General features: G+C 34.0%; 3 protein-coding genes across 3 annotated transcripts; 2 read left to right on the forward strand and 1 right to left on the reverse strand.

The window, feature by feature from the left end:
• Positions 1-1,589: 1,589 nt before the first annotated feature.
• On the forward strand, positions 1,590-10,992 carry LOC103494137 (zinc finger protein BRUTUS). The gene is made up of 14 exons (XM_008455201.3): positions 1,590-2,192; positions 3,334-3,543; positions 3,941-4,135; positions 4,213-4,580; positions 4,912-5,140; positions 5,365-5,533; positions 5,680-6,924; positions 7,024-7,195; positions 7,335-7,556; positions 7,628-7,765; positions 8,695-8,929; positions 9,036-9,095; positions 10,035-10,106; positions 10,594-10,992. Exons 1-14 carry the CDS (start codon positions 1,881-1,883, stop codon positions 10,735-10,737), a joined length of 3,771 nt encoding a protein of 1,256 aa, XP_008453423.1. The 5' UTR covers positions 1,590-1,880; the 3' UTR covers positions 10,738-10,992.
• Positions 10,993-13,670: 2,678 nt separating this feature from the next.
• Positions 13,671-15,162, forward strand: LOC103494136 (uncharacterized). The gene is made up of 2 exons (XM_008455200.3): positions 13,671-14,550; positions 14,670-15,162. The coding sequence occupies exons 1-2, from the start codon at positions 13,942-13,944 to the stop codon at positions 14,742-14,744; spliced, it is 684 nt and encodes a 227-aa protein (XP_008453422.1). The 5' UTR covers positions 13,671-13,941; the 3' UTR covers positions 14,745-15,162.
• A 3,291-nt stretch (positions 15,163-18,453) lies between these two features.
• LOC103494135 (uncharacterized) lies at positions 18,454-19,215 on the reverse strand. The gene has a single exon (XM_017045890.1). It carries the CDS (start codon positions 19,213-19,215, stop codon positions 18,454-18,456), a length of 762 nt encoding a protein of 253 aa, XP_016901379.1.
• Between the last annotated feature and the right edge of the window lie 385 nt (positions 19,216-19,600).

Raw genomic sequence — 19,600 nt, forward strand, 5'->3', positions numbered from 1 at the left:
TCTAGCTAGAAAAAAGAATAAAAAAAAACAAAATAAAAGGCTAAGAAACAACTAATTAGATAGAGAAAAATGAAAAAAAAAAAAGGAACAATAACTTATAGATATAAGAACACAATGAAAGCAAAAAAGCTATAAAAGGTGTATTGTAATTACTCTAAACAAATATTCCATACTATTTTCGTCCAAGTCAAAATATTGATATCAAAGGGAGATATATATATATATATATATATATATATATATATATATATATATATATATATATATATATATATATATATATATATGCTTTTCATTTTTCAAAAATTTTATTTTGACAAATTTATACCAACTTTCTTCAAAATATTCTCTTTACTAATTGTCTGTGTCTAAGACAAATCTTAAATGGATTATTCAAATTAATCTACCTTGGCCCTACATCTTTGAAAAAAAAAATTTTGATTTAAATTTCTACGACATGTGTATGTCAAAATAATTACTTTAATTAGTACACCTTGATTTTCATTTTTTAAATATAAATTTGTAAAAAACAAAAAGGGTGTATGTGTGACCTTTCTCATCCAATGGACCCACCTAAAAGTTTAATTTTGTAATGTGTTGTTCATGTCATCACGAAGGTAAAAGTACAAAATGAAATTCGTAGTGTGTATGTGTGACACTAAGTTTTTCCTCTCGATTTTGGTTAGTTGCTTCTCAATGATTGCTACCTGTTGTCATTGTACGTAGAACATTTTCTCTCCACCAATAACCACCAATTCCTTTTTCTTACTTGGTCTAACCTAGAACTCTAAATTGGGATAAAAGGAAGCATCGGTAGAAATCGATTAATAATACAACAATGAAGAACGAGATGAAACAACATGATATATAATAACTAATTAACTAACATAAAACATTGGAATAATAAAAATTGAACATCTACGGAGAAAGGACTAGGAATTAATAACTTTTGTAGAAGGAAACAAATGGTAATGGAATCCAATGGTGGTTGGCTGCTACACGACAAAGAAGAAGCGAGATAGAGAAAACTATGAGCGGAGTAATAAGAATCAAATATTACATGCAGACAACAGATTCCATTACATAATTTATTCCTAACGATGCATACAAAAGATTATAAAACTTATATGGTAAAAAAAAAATGCATCAAAATCAAATTAGGGAAAGAAAGCACCCCTAACAAGAAAAAGTATATTCTTCTCATTGTTACAACATTTATCCTATTTTCAAGTTTAAAAAAAAAACAAATATCAAATTTTACTAAATTAATAATTGTATTAATTAAATTCTCAAAATTTTAAAAGTTATATTAATTTTAATCTCAAATGAATAATTATATGAATTTAGAGGGGTGATATGATAAATTGAAATCGTTGGTGGCAATATGAAGGAGAAGGAAGAGGCAAAATGTTGTGTGTGTAGTGGGGAAGTATGAATGAGGCAATGATATTTTTCACACAAGCCGTCAACGTGGCAGGCAATGGTATCACGTGAGCCGAAAGAGGTGACGTGAGCATCCAGGGTGGCAATATTTGGGTCCACGTTTCAGCGAGCCGAGTATAAAAGCCTACCCTCTCTCCAACCCTTCGACCATAGTTGTTTATTCTTATCGACACCACCGTAAGTTGGTAAACCCAGGCCTACCCTTTCTTCTCCGTTGAATAATACCAAACAGATAATAAAAAAGATTTAGAGAGAGAAAGTTACATGAAAAAGGCGAAAGTAATTGTAAGAATTCAGATTGAGGAGCACAGACCCAGAGCTGCAGCAGCACGAAACTGGGAGCCGAAACCGTAACGAGAAGAATTTTTGGTGAAGGAGGCGCTGGATATAGGTCGGAATTTCAGAGGAGAGTTCTTGCTGAGGGAGGTTTTAGGGAGATGGCGACGCCGTTGACAGGGCTACAGCATAGGGACGGTGGCGGAGGAGTGGCCTTTTTGGCTAATTCTGTTAATAAAATGGATTCCGCTTCGTCTCCGTCGTCGCCTAATGATTGTTTGAGGAGTTCTGAGCCACAGTCTCCGATTCTTATTTTCCTTTTCTTCCACAAAGCAATTCGTAATGAGCTTGATACGCTTCACCGGTTGGCTATGGCCTTTGCCACCGGGCAGAGAGCAGATATTCGGCCGCTATTTGAACGATACCATTTTTTGAGATCGATTTACAAGCACCACTCCAATGCTGAAGACGAGGTAAAATTTCTGATCCATTTCCGTACGGTTTTGCACTTGTACGTGTGTCGCTAATTTTAGACTCCTTTGCTTCTCTTTAGAACCTAGCATTATCAAATTAACTTACGTTGAACGTTTGGCTTCTTTTTTTCCCGTGCGGTTTACTGATTAATTCGTAGGGAAGGAAATGTGGTAATTGAACTTGCCGGGTAATTGAAATTTTCTTCAGAATCATAATCCGCTTTGTTTTTGTCTTGTTCAGTGGTACATAAATCGTTGCTCATGTGTGATAGTTTGGTTGAAACAAGTGAAAACTGTTCAGCAGATCTCGTTCCCTTTTCTGTTAAAGACGATTCGACCTTGTGCCCCGGCTTAATTAACCTCTCTTCGTTGTCTATACGATATAAGTCTGTCAATAAACAAGTTGTTCTTTTGGAGGAAAGTAAAATTGAAGAATAATTGAACGAAAGAGTTTATATAGTCTTGTCGTGCTCTACTTTTCCTGATTTAGATTCTTGTTGTGTTCTTGCTTAATTGTTTAGTTGCATTCTGAGTTCTCTAATGCCTTTTGATACTTTGTGGAGTTCATGAGTGGAAATTTATCTTTGTTTTGCATCAGTCTTCATTTCCGAGAACTCAAAAAATTGAAATTGAAAATGTATCTGGTATGATTATTGTACTTCAATCAAAGCAGGAGCTCTGCTGATGTTTGTGAAGAAATATTTCAACTGAATATAGTTCGGAGGGATGGTAGAAAAAACTGAGGTTTCAACAATAGTGAGCTTGTACATTAAATTAAATATGAAAGGAGCTATCAGGACAAGAGCCAGTTGTTGGGTTTTTTTTATTTGACGAACTATGAATTTCTAGTGACTTTTGCTGCTTCCTGCCTCAAAAAGGAGTGAATTAGAAGATGCTGTCTTATGAAGGCTGCAACCAGCCATGGGATATTATTTTGCAACATTGAGCTTTTCTTTTAATCCTATATTGTATAAAAAGAGCCATAGGGTTCAAAACCCCTTTCTGTGGGAGAACAGCCGAAATTAACAGACATAAAGCTTATTTCCGGGAAGGATGTTAAAATGTTCTTATTTCGTCTGTTCATTTTCTTCCTTTTTGCCGTAACGATCCTTACTTCTGAAACATAAATTTCGACTTGCAGGTAATTTTTCCTGCCCTTGATATTCGTGTGAAGAATGTGGCTCAGACATATTCCCTTGAACACAAGGGTGAAAGCAATTTGTTTGATCATCTTTTTGAGCTTCTTAATTGTAATACACAAAATGATGAAAGCTTCCCAAGGGAGTTAGCGTCCTGCACTGGTGCCCTAAAGACATCTGTGAGCCAGCACATGGCTAAGGAAGAAGAGCAGGTATCCTATCATGGCGGCCTATGTCTCCCTAGTATCTTATGGAAATCTCTGATCAATAATTAGTTCCATCTTGAAAAAGCAGTGTTTAACAGATCTTAATTCCGTTTAAGCAATACATGAATTTGCACACTCAACTCTCAAGAAAGAGTAGATGGTGTTAGTTTATGGTACCAATAAACCTATCCACGTTCTTGCCAAATATGTGTAATAATAAACTTGAATTCTACATATCTTTTATCTGGTATAATTAAAAGAGACTGGGAGAGAGATATTGAAGTGTCTGAAAATTTATTTAAAAGGGACAGGAAACTATATACTTTTCCTGTATTTCCAGTGATCCATATGCACTATTTCTGATATATATATTCTTTGGAGCTTCACTATATTCATTTTCCAGGTATTTCCCTTGCTTATAGAAAAGTTCTCCTTGGAAGAGCAAGCATCTCTCGTTTGGCAGTTCTTTTGCAGTATTCCTGTGTACATGATGGCTCAATTCCTCCCTTGGCTTTCATCATCTGTTTCATCTGATGAATTTCAGGATCTACAGAAATGCTTAATTAAAGTAGTCCCTGAGGAAAAGCTTCTCCAACAGGTATAGGTTTTACTTGGGTCCTTTATTCTGATTTGCCAATTTTATTTATAGCCGATTACTGATACTCTTTATTCAAGGTCATATTTACTTGGATGGAAGCAAGAAGTTGTGGTGATGTATCAACAAGTTGTTCCGGTGATTCTCTAGTTGAATATCATACAGATCCTACTACTGATACATCAAATCATCAAACCGAAAATGTAAATTGTGCTTGTGCATTGACAAGCACTGGAAAAAGAAAATACGTAGAGTCAAGTGACGATATATCGGATTATGTGGTAACTCATCCAATCAATGAAATACTGTTCTGGCACAATGCCATCAAAAGAGAGTTGAATGACATAGCTGAGGAAGCTAGGAAGATACAACTTTCTGGGAACTTTAGTAATCTATCAACTTTTAACGAGAGGTTGCAATTCATTGCTGAAGTTTGCATATTTCATAGGTAAATTATTCTTGCTCTTTGTTGCTCAAATAGTTAAGAGTATGCCAGAAAAAGATTATAGCACCTATCTCATAGAAAGTGCTGAAAAAAAAGAAAATTGCGGCTAGAGAAATAAAAGTGAAAGAATCTTTTATAATTATGCTAATAGTTCTTTAAAAAATTTCTATAATTAAGGACGTACATATACTTCCCAATTTGATATGTAACACATTTTCGATTTAAAATGTCATTGCTTGCAAATTTTTATTGCACACAGTTCATATTTATTCAACTATTTTCTTGAACTGATTCAACCAAACTTGTATTACTCACCTCTCTTTTCTCATCACAGTATTGCTGAGGACAAGGTAATCTTTCCTGCAGTAGATGGAGAGTTTTCTTTTCTCCAGGAGCATGCTGAAGAAGAAAGTCAATTCAATGAGTTTAGGTGCCTGATTGAAAATATTCAAAGTGCAGGGGCTAATTCTACTTCAAGAGCTGAGTTTTACGTGAAGTTGTGTTCTCATGCTGATCAAATAATGGATACCATTAAAAGGCACTTCCATAATGAAGAAGTTCAGGTGCAACTTCTCGGTTGATATGACCATCTTATTGCAATTTTATGATGGGTGGCTTAAACCGTCAACAAGTTCCTTGTACTTTTACTCTAGTATTATACAAACATCAATTTCCATGAAAGAATAGAAGAGTGCCTTTATAGATGATAAATGTGATCACTTGAAAATGAATGTCTCGTCTTTTCTGAAAAATTAGTTGAAGCTATATTTTTTCCCTTGGCTTTTAGGTTCTTCCACTTGCTAGAAAGCACTTCAGTTTCAAGAGGCAACGGGAATTGTTGTATCAAAGTTTGTGCATGATGCCTTTGAAATTGATTGAACGTGTCTTGCCATGGTTGGTAGGATCGGTGAAAGAAGATGAAGCTAGAGATATTCTCAAGAACATTCAGTTGGCAGGTAGATGCAACCAATTTGTTCGTAGATGCAACCAATTTGTTCGTTCTTTTCAGGATTTTTTTTTATTGTAAATGTTTATTATATATGTTTTGTTACTCATATTAGTGTTATTAGTGGTTCTGATAGCATATAATTCTGTGAATCAGCTCCAGCTAAAGATACTGCTTTGGTGACGCTCTTTTCTGGTTGGGCCTGCAAAGCTCGTAATAATGGTTTGTGCTTGTCTTCAAGAGCAGTTGGCTGTTGTGCAGTTAAAAGGCTTACTGACATTGAAGAAGACATTGTTCAATCATCTTGTTCATGTGCCACTTCATTGGCTGCAAGGGAAGGTCCAAAATCAGATAACAAAACTAATGCTAATGTCAAGAGGCTCACCATACGAAATGTACGATTGCCATGTGGAAGCTGTGATGGGCGTATTACTTCAGAGACTGTTAATGTCCAGAAACAGTGTTGTAGTGATCAGTCCTGCCGTGTTCCAGCTTTGGGAGTAAACATCAAGAATCTGGGGTTAAGTTCTATTTTCACATCCAAGTCTATGAGATCCTTATCTCCCAGCTCTTGTGCACCATCTCTCAATTCCAGCCTTTTTTCATGGGAAACGGATTGTGGGTCTTCTGATGTTGGGTCTGCAGGACGTCCAATTGATACCATTTTTAAATTTCACAAAGCTATACGCAAAGACTTGGAATATTTAGATGTTGAATCTGGAAAACTTAGTGATTGTGATGGAACATTTCTCCGGCAATTTATTGGAAGATTTCGCCTTCTATGGGGGTTATATAGAGCACATAGTAATGCTGAAGATGATATTGTATTTCCTGCTCTGGAATCCAAAGAGACATTGCACAATGTAAGTCACTCATATACTCTAGACCATAAGCAGGAGGAAAAATTATTTGAGGACATTTCGTGTGTTCTTGCTGAGATTTCAGTCCTCCATGAAAGTTTGCATGAAGTTCCGTTGGATGGGAGTTTTTCCAGAAGTGTTGCTGGGTCCGTTAATATGGCGGGGAAGGATTGCAATAGAAAGTACAACGAGCTTGCTACAAAGCTTCAAGGAATGTGCAAATCTATAAGAGTTACTCTGGATCAGCATATATATAGGGAAGAACTTGAACTTTGGCCGTTGTTTGGAAAACACTTCTCCGTGGAAGAGCAAGACAAAATAGTTGGCCGTATCATTGGAACCACAGGTGCTGAAGTTCTCCAGTCAATGTTGCCATGGGTAACATCAGCACTTACCCAGGACGAACAGAATACTTTGATGGATACATGGAAGCAGGCCACAAAAAACACCATGTTCAATGAATGGCTCAACGAATGTTGGAGAGGGACTGCTTCGTCTACCATAAATGGTGAAACATTGGAAGCTTGTGTTGCTGAAAAAGGTTTGTGGCATATTATATTGCTTTCACACTTGTGTTAAAAAATTCCTCAATTGTTCAGTAGTGAAGAAAAATATATCACACATCTCTCTCTTTTTCCAGATTCTGGGCTCATTGAGAGCTTGGACCAAAATGATCAAATGTTCAAGCCTGGTTGGAAAGATATTTTCCGCATGAACCAAAATGAACTTGAATCAGAAATCAGAAAGGTTTATCAGGACTCAACTCTTGATCCAAGGAGAAAAGCATATCTCGTGCAGAATCTTATGACCAGGTTTGGTTTGATATAATATTTTATCTTAACCTTTTTGTCAATTATATTTATCTTACTCCAAATTGAATAGTACACATTCTGCAATTTGTTTCTATGCCAAGGAAGTTAAAGTTAATTTCATGCTATTGTTTTGAATTAGTCGCTGGATTGCTGCACAGCAGAAATTACCTCAAGCAAATATAGAAGATAATTCCAATGGTGAAGATGTAACAGGACGAATGGCATCTTTTCGCTGTGTGGAGAAAAAAGAGTTTGGGTGTGAACATTACAAAAGAAACTGCAAGCTTCTTGCTGCTTGCTGTGGAAAGTTATTTACCTGTCGATTCTGTCATGACAATGTCAGCGACCACTCAATGGACAGGTATTGTTTCAGGATTTAAATCACATTCAATTGGGCTTTTCTCCCTCTGATATTCAGTCCCATGATTTTAGGAAAGCAACATCAGAGATGATGTGTATGAACTGCCTAACTATCCAACCAGTTGGGTCGATATGCACAACACCTTCTTGCAATGGATTGTCAATGGCGAAATACTATTGTAATATTTGCAAATTTTTTGATGACGAAAGGTACAAATTCGGATACTTTATCAATTTAAGAAACATGATATTATATCTGTGACTTGATCAGACCTGATATTGGCAAACAAGTTAGCTAACAAGTGATGTTAGTATGAACAATTTTGCACATAACATCAGATTAAAGATGATTTTTTTTCACTGTGCATATTTCATGAAATTTTCCTTCTCAAGACTGGATATTATTTTTTCCTTGTCATATAATTGCATTCTGCAAAGGGTTTGATGAATGGTTACTGCAACTTAGATTCATGAGCTGACTGGAATGTCTAGATGAAGTGGGGACTAGATCAGGGATACTTGAACTTCAACCACTAAAAGACTATCTTACAATAGCTCCTATCAGGGCTGAAAGTTGGTGTATATTTAGCCGAAAAAACAATCAACATATTACAGATAACCTATTCAAGCATACCTACAAAGACACTCAAATGACAAAACTATCCAAAAAAGATTAGCCTAAGAAAGCTCGAATCTAGTACTAAAATGACCAAACTCAGGAAAAGTTAAAATATTAGCACGTAGCACCCACCTGACCGCAAATTTTCAGAATACTGATTTAGGTTACAGATTTCATTGTTGATCTAATTCCAAGATTCAACTGATGGGAGAATTTTCTTCCTGTGACCTTGTTGAGTGTCTTACACAATGTCTTTTGTAGCTATCCTCTTTCATCGGATTGTACCAATGCAAATGTTTTAACTCATCCAGTTTGTTGACTCTTGCCTTGTAGTTTCATGTCATCAAAGAATTTCATTTCTTATTTAGTTTTTAGTAAAGTGTTTTGAGAAGAACAGGGATCTTGCGAACTCTTCTATTTTTCTCTTTCTACTTTCTGAAAAATATACTGCTCTCTTTATATTAATTATAAATCCCTAAAAATTTACTGATCAATTCTGATCGTCACAATTGTGCTTCAGGGCTGTGTATCATTGCCCATTTTGCAACTTATGCCGTGTTGGGAAGGGTCTTGGGATTGATTTTTTCCATTGCATGATTTGCAATTGTTGCCTTGGGATAAAGCTGGAGAGCCATAAGTGCCTGGAGAAAAGTTTAGAAACGAATTGTCCCATCTGCTGTGATTTCTTATTTACATCCAGTGCAACAGTCAGACCACTACCCTGTGGTCATTACATGCATTCAGCCTGCTTTCAGGTTTGAATTATTTTTGGATAATTTTAATGAACTTTGGTTAGTTGGTGTGTTCTTCTGTAAAATGAGTTCGGAATATTGATGTTACATGACATTATGGTGCTTGTAGGCGTACACTTGCAGCCATTATACCTGTCCTATTTGTAGCAAGTCCTTGGGAGATATGGCGGTAAGGGAATTTCTTTAAACTCTTTTGTTGATATATTATGTTTATTCTGTCTCGCTTTTTCTTATGATCAACCTACACAATTTTTTCCTAACTTTTTAAAATTTGGGGGTGCACTTAAACCACTGAATTTTGTTCAAGGATGAAGTCCTTAAAGGGAGGTTATTTTTAGCTCGGATATTTCTGTCAAGAACACAAGTGTGAGGGTTCTTACTACTTATTTGGAAATACAATAGTTGAAACATTGATTGTAGTTTAATATCAATTACTTACCTTCCAGTTTCTAGCCACCTCAACCTTTCAATTCTTATTTCGATCCTCATCTTCCTCCAACTTTTGCTTCGCACCAAATAGCTTTCACCACAACTCACTATCTCTAAAGCAGATCTGAAAAATAGTTGGTATTTCCTTTTATTCTGTAAAGCGTCCCATCACTCCACTTAATCTCATGTTAAGTAGTATGTTCGTTGTTTGCCAGAAAACACTGATAAAGAACAGTGTAATCTCAAGCTAAGGAAATATTGGCAGTCGGTTCTCGTTTGATAAATACTGAGACTGTTGTTACACTGTTATAGATCAGTGTTTTCTGGCGAACAACCAACGCAGACTTACTTGATGCTTCTTGAAATACTTAATTGCTTTCCACTTAAAGGGGGCAAAGATCTCCTCAGTTTGATGCTTCTTTATATTGGTTATAAATTCTTTGGTTTTGATCTTCGGTAAGGTTACAAAATTACATCTGTAATGTGGTTTACTCTGTTCATAATTTCTCTCACGTTTTATTAGGTTTGGGTAGTTTGACTAAACTGTTTTTTACGTGTCAAGTTTGTATAACTTGCGATGATGCCAGATGGGACTTTTAAGAGCTTTTAGGTTGTCATTTACAGACTAAAATGAAAAAATCGAATAGGATTTTCATATTATTTTGTAAAATGTGCTTAGGTTTATTTCGGCATGCTTGACGCCTTGTTGGCTGCTGAGGAGCTGCCAGAAGAGTATAGGGATCGTTGCCAGGTACATTCTGTTATTTCTTCTCTGTTTGGTGTTCTTGGAATTGTTTTGAGAGAGCTTTTGAGACATTATTGTTTTCTAAAAAAAATTAAAAAGCTATTATGCTTGTGGAGATCTTCAAAATTTTACCTGCCCAAGGTGGCAAAAATAAGTGTTTGATTTTAAAAATAAGTCATTTTAGAAAAATAGTTGAGGTGTTTTCGACCTCTTAAAAATCAAATTTGCTTTCTAACATATTACCAAAGTATATCTTAAATAATCTTTTATCAAAAAAGTTCAATAAAATTGACACTTCTGAAAACCGCTCTGTTGTCGATCCAAATAAACCCTTCATCCAATTTAAACAAATAGTCCTCAATTTGGATAGTGAAGCTGGGATTAATTTGGGGTTAAAAAATAGGTTTCAACTTTGTAATTGCTTCCATATTTGATATTTGTTTGAGAGTTTTAACTTAAGGTGCAAGTAGTGTAACGATGAATTGGAATCCAGGACATATTGTGCAATGACTGCGAGCGGAAAGGCACATCACGATTCCATTGGCTATATCATAAATGTGGGTATTGTGGATCATACAACACTCGGGTAATCAAGAATGATACCACAATTGCTGATTGCCCCTCTTCCAATCAGTAAGAGATTTGTTTTTCCGGTGAGAAAAAAAAAAAGTATATACACGCTTTTATATTGCTTTCATTTTGTACATATTAATTATATATCAATCCCTCTCCACCAGGAAACTGGTTTTTTGTTACATCTAATGCCACACAACACGTTGTTCATATCCCGGTCTATGTAGATGTCCATTTTATATATTCATCTTGCGAACTGTAAAATTGAATTTACTTTGATATTCAATATTCATAGAACATCATCGCCTTACCGCTTCAATTTTTATTGTATATTTCCTTTTTACATATCTCGAGTCTTTGTCTATATAAGTATCGGGTCTAGATGAGGTGGTGGTTAGATTCTGGCAGTGTTTTCCCTAGCAGATTTTATAGATAGACCCTGGGCTCTTTGGTGGAATATATCTCATTGCTATTTGGGTGTTTTGACGGTGCTGGGTTATTATAACTCATGGATTATAATAATTAGTGAACCTAACGATAAAAAATGAAATCTTCCTATGAGTTTTCTTGACACTTAAATGTCGAGTTTTTTCATCAGTCAAATATTGTAAGGACAAACGAGTTGTCCTATGAGGTGCGCGTAGGTTGTTCAGATGTTGGACACTTAAAAACATAAAATAAGAAAAAAATTAGAGAGTTTTGGTGCGTGTGTAGTGCAAATTATTCTAGTTTGGATTATGATAATTTGTGTAGTTTGTGTTTAGAGTACTAAGGTAAAAAAAATAGTAAACATTATGAAATAAGAGAAAAATAGTGAATAAATTATTGTTATTTTTCTTTTATAATATGTGTTTGTATTATCTGTGTAATCTTAAAGTTAATAAACCACTATAAACTTAAAACCGTTGGATCGTTTTTGTTTTTTCAGACTATAATTTGAAAGTATACATATAATTTTTCCAATAAATATTCATAATATGTTGATTGATTTAGTAAACTTTTGTTTTTATGCCCAAAATTGTTTAGACGTTTTTTCTTTATACTTTTCAATCTGTCAATTAATTAAACCAGTAAACCGTTTTTTTTTTCTTACAATAGGAATATATAGGGGTTTAGGCTTTTTTTTCTCTAATTTTATTACACCTTTTTTTCATTATAAGTTAATTAGCCTTTTCAAATTCCATAACCAAAAAATAAATGATTCTTAACATTGCTCTTTTTCTTTTCTTATAAATATGAATAATGTTATGCATAGAAGCTCATTGCCAATTTGATTCATTAAGGTATATTCCAAAATGTTCATCCTTTTTTTTCTTTTTCCATTTTATTTTAAGATTTAAATTGTTATTGCATTTCATTTTCCTCTTCGTGTCAATTTGATTCATTTAAAGTATATATCAAAGTTTTTTTCTTTTTGTTGTGCTTTCATTTTATGTAAAATTTAAATTACTATTTCAGTTCAAGGTTTTCTTTTTCCTTCTAAAATTCATTTATGGACCACGACAAGACCTCAATTAATTTGTTTAATTTCATTTTAAATTACTCATACTATTGTCTATTGTTGTAAAATTGTAAAAGTAAAAGATGAAATCTGTTAATGCATAGATCTAAAAATATAAACAAATAAAGGTTAAAAAGTATCAATTAAGGAGAATGGTTAGATGAGTTTTTAGTATATGAAGTCATAATCACTCTCTCACTTATACAAATTTAATGTTTATCCTAAACTTCAGATTATAAATTGTTTTATTTTAATTTTTCTAAGCCATATATAATTGTAAAATTGTTTGCCTAATGAAGGATGACATTCTTTTTTACTATTTTGTTCACTTGTCAATTCTCTAATTTTAAATGCATATTTTAATCGTTTATTAGTCCCTTTTCTTCAAATAAATACTTATTTTACAATTTTCTTTAAATAAATACTTATATGACAATAGCATTACTATCAATGTTTGTTTTTCAACTCATTAAATTTAACATTTATTATAAATTTTTCAATAGTGCTAATTTACATGTAACAATAATATTACTTTCACACGTGCAACACATGTTATTGTTATCTAGTGTGTTGAAAAACAACCATATTTGCTACAAATTTACTTATTATACAAAATTCATTACACTAGATTATATAATACATAGTTACAAATTTACTTAACAATTAAAATAGTAAATTACAAAAATTATTTGTAGTAAAAGAACAAAATTGAGGTCAAGTAATATTTAGAAAGTTTATAATAGAAGTTTATAACTGGAAAAAAAAATCTCCACATCTGTCCTTTCATAGATACTATAGATATAGATTTGAAAAACTTCTATTCAAACACTATTTTTCCTTAAAAATGCTCTTTAACAATTCTTAGAACCATTGGATTTCCTATTCCACATATTTATATATATTAGAAATAAACAAAATGTGCTTTGATAAAGCTTATTTAATTTGATTATAGAATTAAATTTAACTTCTAATTGGATGTTTTTCTATATTAAGTTTTCAATTTTACATTTTTACGAATTTAAATCCATATTCTCATTATATCATTAAAAAAAATCATAAAATAAAAAAGAATAAGAAGCATCAAAATATAACTAATATTAATATAACATAAATATGATTTTTTTCAAATACGGTAGAATGAATCAAAATATTATGATATATACCGGTAAAAAATATACTATGAAAATTTGCTATATTTGTAAATATTTTCAACCATTTCTAATTTTAAAACAAGTTTCCATATAAAGGGTAGATATGCTTACTTATTTGAAAATACTAAGATATTTATTTATTAATTTAAAATTTATTTATATTTTAAAAAATAATAAATATTTTATCCTTATTTCCATTAAAAACTTTATAAAATTAAAACTTATAGATATAGGAGAGGATGAAAGTTAGAAGAGTGAGAGTAAATTAAAAGAAATTTTTAAGTTTGGCCTTAAAAGTTTTGAAGTCTTTCTATACCGTTAGGAGCCACATGTTATTGTTATATATAATCTTTGTGAGTTTGGCATTGCCCAAACGTTTTACTCTCACCTTCACCAAAGCCTTTGCCCGTTTCTTTAAACCGACCCACCTCCTTCTCCTCCTCTTCTCTCTCCCTTTCATTCTTTTCCGCCATTTTCATAATCAACCTCAAGCTTTTTCCAACCCCAATTCCCTTTTTCATCTCCTAACTTGACTTACAACGTTCTTGAATTGAAAGGCTTCCTCTATTTTTCATAGAATCGCAGCATAGCAAGCTCCAAATCATCAATCAAGCTCATGTCTATTCCGCCTGATAGATCAAACCCACTTCATAACTTCTCTTTGCCGTGTCTCAAATGGGGTTCTCAAAGATTCCTCAAGTGTATGAAGGTTTCTTCTAACTCCAACCCTTCTACCCTTGATCATCCTTCTGTTCATCGCCAATCGAAATCTTATCAATTTCGTGCCAGACCCATTAATTCTAAGGCTATGAACTTCACCAAGGTTACTTCTCCGATGAACACGAATCATTCCAAACAGAAACCAATCCACGATCGAAGCAGTTCTATTGAAATCATGCGAGAGAAGATCATGCTTGATATTAGGGAGGAATCGAAGAGACTTAAATTTTCAATTACTGATGAAGGGGGTGAGGATGAATCTGCTGCGGCTCGACCGTGGAATTTGAGGACTCGTAGAGCAGCTTGTAAGGCTCCTCTAGATGAGAGGAATCTGGAATTGGGTTCTTCTTCAACCAAGGCTACAATGAAGAAGAAGAAGAAGAATCGCACTGCGTTAATTGTGTCGTTGTCGAAAGAGGAGCTTGAAGAGGATTTTGCGGTGCTGGTTGGTAGGCTACCGAGGAGGCCAAAGAAGAGGCCAAGAGCTGTACAAAAGCAAATGGATGTATGAATAATGGAATTTTCAATTTTCAATTGATTTTTTTTTTCTATTGTTCTTCTGAATTATTTCGTTTTTTTATCATGGGGTTTGAATGGTTATTGATTTTACTCATCATTTTGCAGGCACTGTTTCCGGGGTTGTTACTGACTGAAATTACTCTAGATTCATATAAAGTTGAAGATGTTCCTGAAGCTTGAAAGGTTCCATTTTCTTTCTATGATTGCCATTTGGGAATTGGATGCAGGTGAGAGCATGAAATCATTTTGCTGTTGTGGTAACATATTCCTCTGTTTCTGTTACAATAATGCCAAAAACAGGATGTGTAAATAATTAGCAAAATAAACGTTGAAGTAATTGTAAATTTTGTTAGCCAAGTTTCTTGGTTGTTCTGTTCACTGTACAACTCTTTAACTATCTGAAATGCTATACAATGCAAGGCATATTGGTTGTTGGGCAAGGTAAACTTTACCTCTATTCAATAGGAGGACTTTTCTATTAAGTACATATTACCTACATTGTTGCACTCTGTTGAAGAGAACCCTTTATGTATTATTTGTCAATTGCTTTGATGGCAGCTTCAAAATCCTGAAATAAAATGTAAAGCCAATTTATTTATTTTTTTCTATATATGCATTTCTGTGTGAAGCATACAGAATATGCATTGCTGCATTGTTCTGCTTTAAGTTTTGACATTCTTGATTTCTGAGTTGTCTTTTTTCGTTTCTTGCTTGAATCCTTGTACATCATAAAGTCTACAATACTTTCCTTTTTATCTCTTTAGGGGTGGAGGAGGATGGTTGGTACGCATTGCTACAATTTAGTAAAGAACTATTTGGGTGCATTTTAGATTACTTTTTTTTTCAACTCATTTAGTTGTCCAACTACAGTTTGTCATGTCAAAAACTTTTTGCTTTCTTGAGTTCCTTTCTACTATGTGGTTGAGGTGAGTTGTAAAAAGATATGTGAATTCAAGAATGCGCTCAAGTTTTCTTTCTGCTATGTGGTTGAGGTGAATTGTAAAAGGATATGTGAAGTCTAGGATGCATCAAAGCTTATCCTAGATATCATTTTTGCCTAGTACATTTGTTTGTAGATTGTTCAGTTTCTATCAGGCACTTTTTGTTAAGACAAAGTCCTTCCAAGGAGTATATTCCACAAGGAAATCTTTTACTCATTCAAGTAACTGTAGTAGTCCCTTTGGGAGAGGTCTGTAATGGTCTTATCCGTACCATCTTTTATTATTTCGTCAGCAATATGCGTAAAATTAAGTCTTTATTATGGCAACAAGTCAATATCAGTTCACTGGGGGATCATCCAGTTAGCTAGACGAACACAGCTTGTTTGGAATTACTTTCCACGTGCATAAAATAACATGATTAGTTAGAACTTGAACTTTCCCCTTTAGCTATTTGTTGAACCTCTGCAGTCCACCACCATGGTTATAACAGCTTCTAGTTCTACTTCAAGATTGGAGTTACTGGGTTCAATTTGTTGGCTTCCATGAAGCATTATTGTCATTTACAAGGTATGCAGCAGCTTTCGGGTAATTTGTATTTTCCTCCTGCTTTTCAGATAAAGACAATCTCTATTTCTACCCCTAAGCTTGTCAAGTTTTAAAATCTAAATTTGCATAAAACTAAATTTAATGGAAATATCCATGTCGATGAAATGTAAACATATGGCTAGAAACTTCGGTACCACGGGAGATTCAACTGTTCAATTACAACGACTTTGTTTTCTAAAATTAAATGTAAAACAATGCCATTAGTTTTGAAGACTGAAATATCAGTAGGGACATGTTGCTGTTAAACAGTTGGGTGCTAGCTTTACTGTTAAACTATAATTATTCTGTTTAGTTAGTTGGCTAATTATTCCTTGTCCTCCTCATTAAGATAAATCCACAGCAACATACTATAATTCTTAAAATGTTGGCAAAGCTTTAAAGCTTAGTACTGTTGCAGAAATATAAGATTAGAGGAAAAGGTGGCTGTGGATATCCTCAAAACCTAAGCTTGATCTCTACGACAATTTTGTAGTTAAGTCAAACTAAGCATAGTTCAACGGTAATCGACTTTTTCTTTTCTTTTTTAGTTGAAATCAGAAGTTTAAGTCTTCCTATCTCTGCTAGTATTTAAAAGAATTGAGTGATCATAGAACTTGGAAGAAATATAAGCAAGCATGTAAAAGATTAACTTTATAGAAATTATATCAATTTTAACCGATGGTTGGATGGCTGTCTTGCTTACAAGTACATCTACAGGGCAATTGATTTGTACACTTCCAGGAAAAGGAATTTCTGGAAAAACTTTAGCTATAAAATACGGATGCTTTTTCTATTTATTGTTTGTCACGTTGTCGTCGTCGTCGTCTCAACACAAAAGGAGCTCTACTATCTAAGAAGGTGTTGCACAAGAAGGTTTTTCCGTATGGAACAAGAGAGAAATGGAAGTAGAGATTGGAAAAGCATTTGATGCAATAAGTATATTAAATATGAAAGTTAGAAGTAGAGATTGGAAAGCATTTGACGCAATAAATACATTAAATTTTTTTCCTTCAATTGAATGGGTCTTTGATACTATCTTATCTGGCAATTCTTTTTTAACTTGAAAGATTCATGTAGTTATTATATTATTATTATTGGTTTAATAAGTTTTCTTTCCCAGCAAACTTGGATGACATAAGATTAAAAGTTTGAGTGAAAGGTATTTTGTAAAAATCTTGATCTATTACACATAAAATTGAAACATTATATGTTAAAGTAGATAAGACATTAATAATTGTATGAAAATTTCAATGGCTCGTTCTTCAACCACATGATTGCAGAACAATTAAAAACAACTCACTTCTCTCCATAAAAACCTTTTCTGTGGAGTGAGAGAGAAAATGTCCTCCTTCTCACTTAACTTGCGTAGGAATATGATCAATTGGGGTGAAGTGTAAAACATGATAGGTACCTTTTTACTCGAAAACACACCATCATATCAACTTTCAACCACCACAAAGAGGGATCAAATTTAAGAAGACATTAAGAAAATCATGTTTATAAACAATGATAGAGACAGAAATGAAAATCATTAAAAATATAAACTATGAGGTAAGAATGACATGGCTTTTTTTATATAAAAAAAAATTATAATAATGTCGACAGCTCCACATTATCCCGAAAATATGGGTAAAAGGCAAAAATTTGAAATTTGAAGAGAGACAAAGAAGAGTACTTAAGAAACAAATAGTGGAAAAATTATGAATGGAAAATTGCAAAAAGATGGATAAAATAGATGCAAACAATGATGCATGATATTGAAAAAAGAAAGGTAGGTTTAGGTAGGAAGGTTTGTCATTTCTTGCATGACAGTGTAAGGATCCTGAGTAATGGTCCCATCTTCAAAACCTTTCACTAACCAAACCAACAAACAGCAACCATTCAAAATAGCCCACTTTCAATTTGATCAACTTTAATTTCTTCAGTGCCTAAAAGCTAAAACCAGCCATTTTTTCAAATGAGAAATCTCCAAACCAAAAATCAGAAAAAAGCAGCTTGCTTTTCCTTAGATTTTGAATTTCCCAACTCAACTCCCTTCACATACTCAGTCTTGTCCCATCTTAGGAGAAAAATGCATCCAAACAAGACAACCGTCAAAAGTTTTTGATCATTAGCTGTAAACATACAGGGAAAAAAAAAAGACACTAAAATACTCATCTTTTCAGAGAGAGAGAGAGAGAGAGTATGAACAAGAATGGCAGAGAGCCAACTTAGGAAGGTGCTGCTGTTTCTCTGTCTCCCAAGGTTTTGACATGTTCATATGCAAGAGAATGCTACAGCCTTCAAACAAAATCCATCTTATCTTTTTCAGTTCACACATCATATTGCAACTAGGATTTGACAAATCAAAAGAAAAAAAATTACTATCTGCTCTTCTTTTCTTTTCCACCACGTAAAAAAGAACTCAATCCAAAGATGTTTGCAGTTTCTTTGGTGATGTAAGGAGGTGGTACGTTCAAGATGGGGTTTACATACAGATTGCTTCCATAAAACCCTCCTTGATTCTTTTTCTGAGCCTTTTGGAGTTTCGAATATGAATTTGAAGCAGAGTTTGAAAATGGGGATGTTAGAAATGAGGATTTTGAATTGCTTTCTGAAACTGAATGCTGTTTCTGCAGCATAGGATTCTGAGTTTTCACATCCTTCAATGGCGTTCGTTTTGGGGTTTGAACTGAACCGGTTGAATTGCTTCTTGATAAAAGTGGTAAAGAGCAAAATGAATTCTTTCTACTATCATAAGTAACACTATTACTTCTTCGAAACCCCCAGAAAGATTTGGACCGACTTTTCTTCTCAGACTCAGAACTCACCACATGAACTAATTCCTCTGTATTCTTTGAATTCTCATTCACCACAGCAGGAGGAAGAGGAGGAAGTGCGGAAGGTAAAATTGGGGAACTCTCACGTTGATGGGTTCGTTTATTGTGTACAAACCTTTGATGATTCTGCGTGGGAATGATGACGCCATTGAAGAAGAGCTCATCAGCAGAAGAAGACTCGTACTCAAAGCACCCACTGACACAAAACTCAAATTCAGAAGATTCACGTGGTTGGATGGGCAAAATCTCAGAGAGAACTAGATCATTGGACAGTGAAATCCCAGGTGGACATTTTGTCGAACACATGGTGGGCACTACAGTTGTACAGAGAATTTCAGTCAGAAATAGCAGGGGAAATCATATGGTTGAAAATTGAGAATCAACCACTTGGGTTTTTGAAAAACAAAAAAACAAAGCGACTGATGTGGCGGATCGAATGATGAGGCAGAGATTCAGAAATGGAATGAAGAAGAAGAAGAAGAAGAAGAAGATATCGTTCTCACACACACCGCCAGAGGAAGAAAACAAAAAGAAAAGGCATGGAACAATAATTGACGAAACTGCAAAATTTGAAGAGGAAGAAGAAGAAGAAGAAAAAGAGAGAGAGAGAGAGAGAGAGAGAGAGACGTTAATGGAGTGGGGAAGGTTCTGCAAAAGAAGCGTTATTATCTATCACCGACGAAGACCCAAC

Source organism: Cucumis melo, chromosome 2, assembly GCF_025177605.1.
Source record: "Cucumis melo cultivar AY chromosome 2, USDA_Cmelo_AY_1.0, whole genome shotgun sequence".
In the NCBI taxonomy this organism is placed as follows: Eukaryota; Viridiplantae; Streptophyta; class Magnoliopsida; order Cucurbitales; family Cucurbitaceae; genus Cucumis; species Cucumis melo.

What these genes read in the sequence shown, in the direction of transcription:
- LOC103494137 (XM_008455201.3), top strand. Translation starts at nt 1,881, where the DNA reads ATGGCGACGCCGTTGACAGGGCTACAGCATAGGGACGGTGGCGGAGGA. An exon ending in AGCGACCACTCAATGGACAG is followed by an intron (nt 7,557 to 7,627) that starts GTATTGTTTCAG and finishes CCATGATTTTAG; the next exon opens with GAAAGCAACATCAGAGATGA. An exon ending in AAATTTTTTGATGACGAAAG is followed by an intron (nt 7,766 to 8,694) that starts GTACAAATTCGG and finishes ATTGTGCTTCAG; the next exon opens with GGCTGTGTATCATTGCCCAT.
- LOC103494136 (XM_008455200.3), top strand. Translation starts at nt 13,942, where the DNA reads ATGTCTATTCCGCCTGATAGATCAAACCCACTTCATAACTTCTCTTTG. An exon ending in CTGTACAAAAGCAAATGGAT is followed by an intron (nt 14,551 to 14,669) that starts GTATGAATAATG and finishes ATCATTTTGCAG; the next exon opens with GCACTGTTTCCGGGGTTGTT.
- LOC103494135 (XM_017045890.1), bottom strand. Translation starts at nt 19,215, where the DNA reads ATGTGTTCGACAAAATGTCCACCTGGGATTTCACTGTCCAATGATCTA.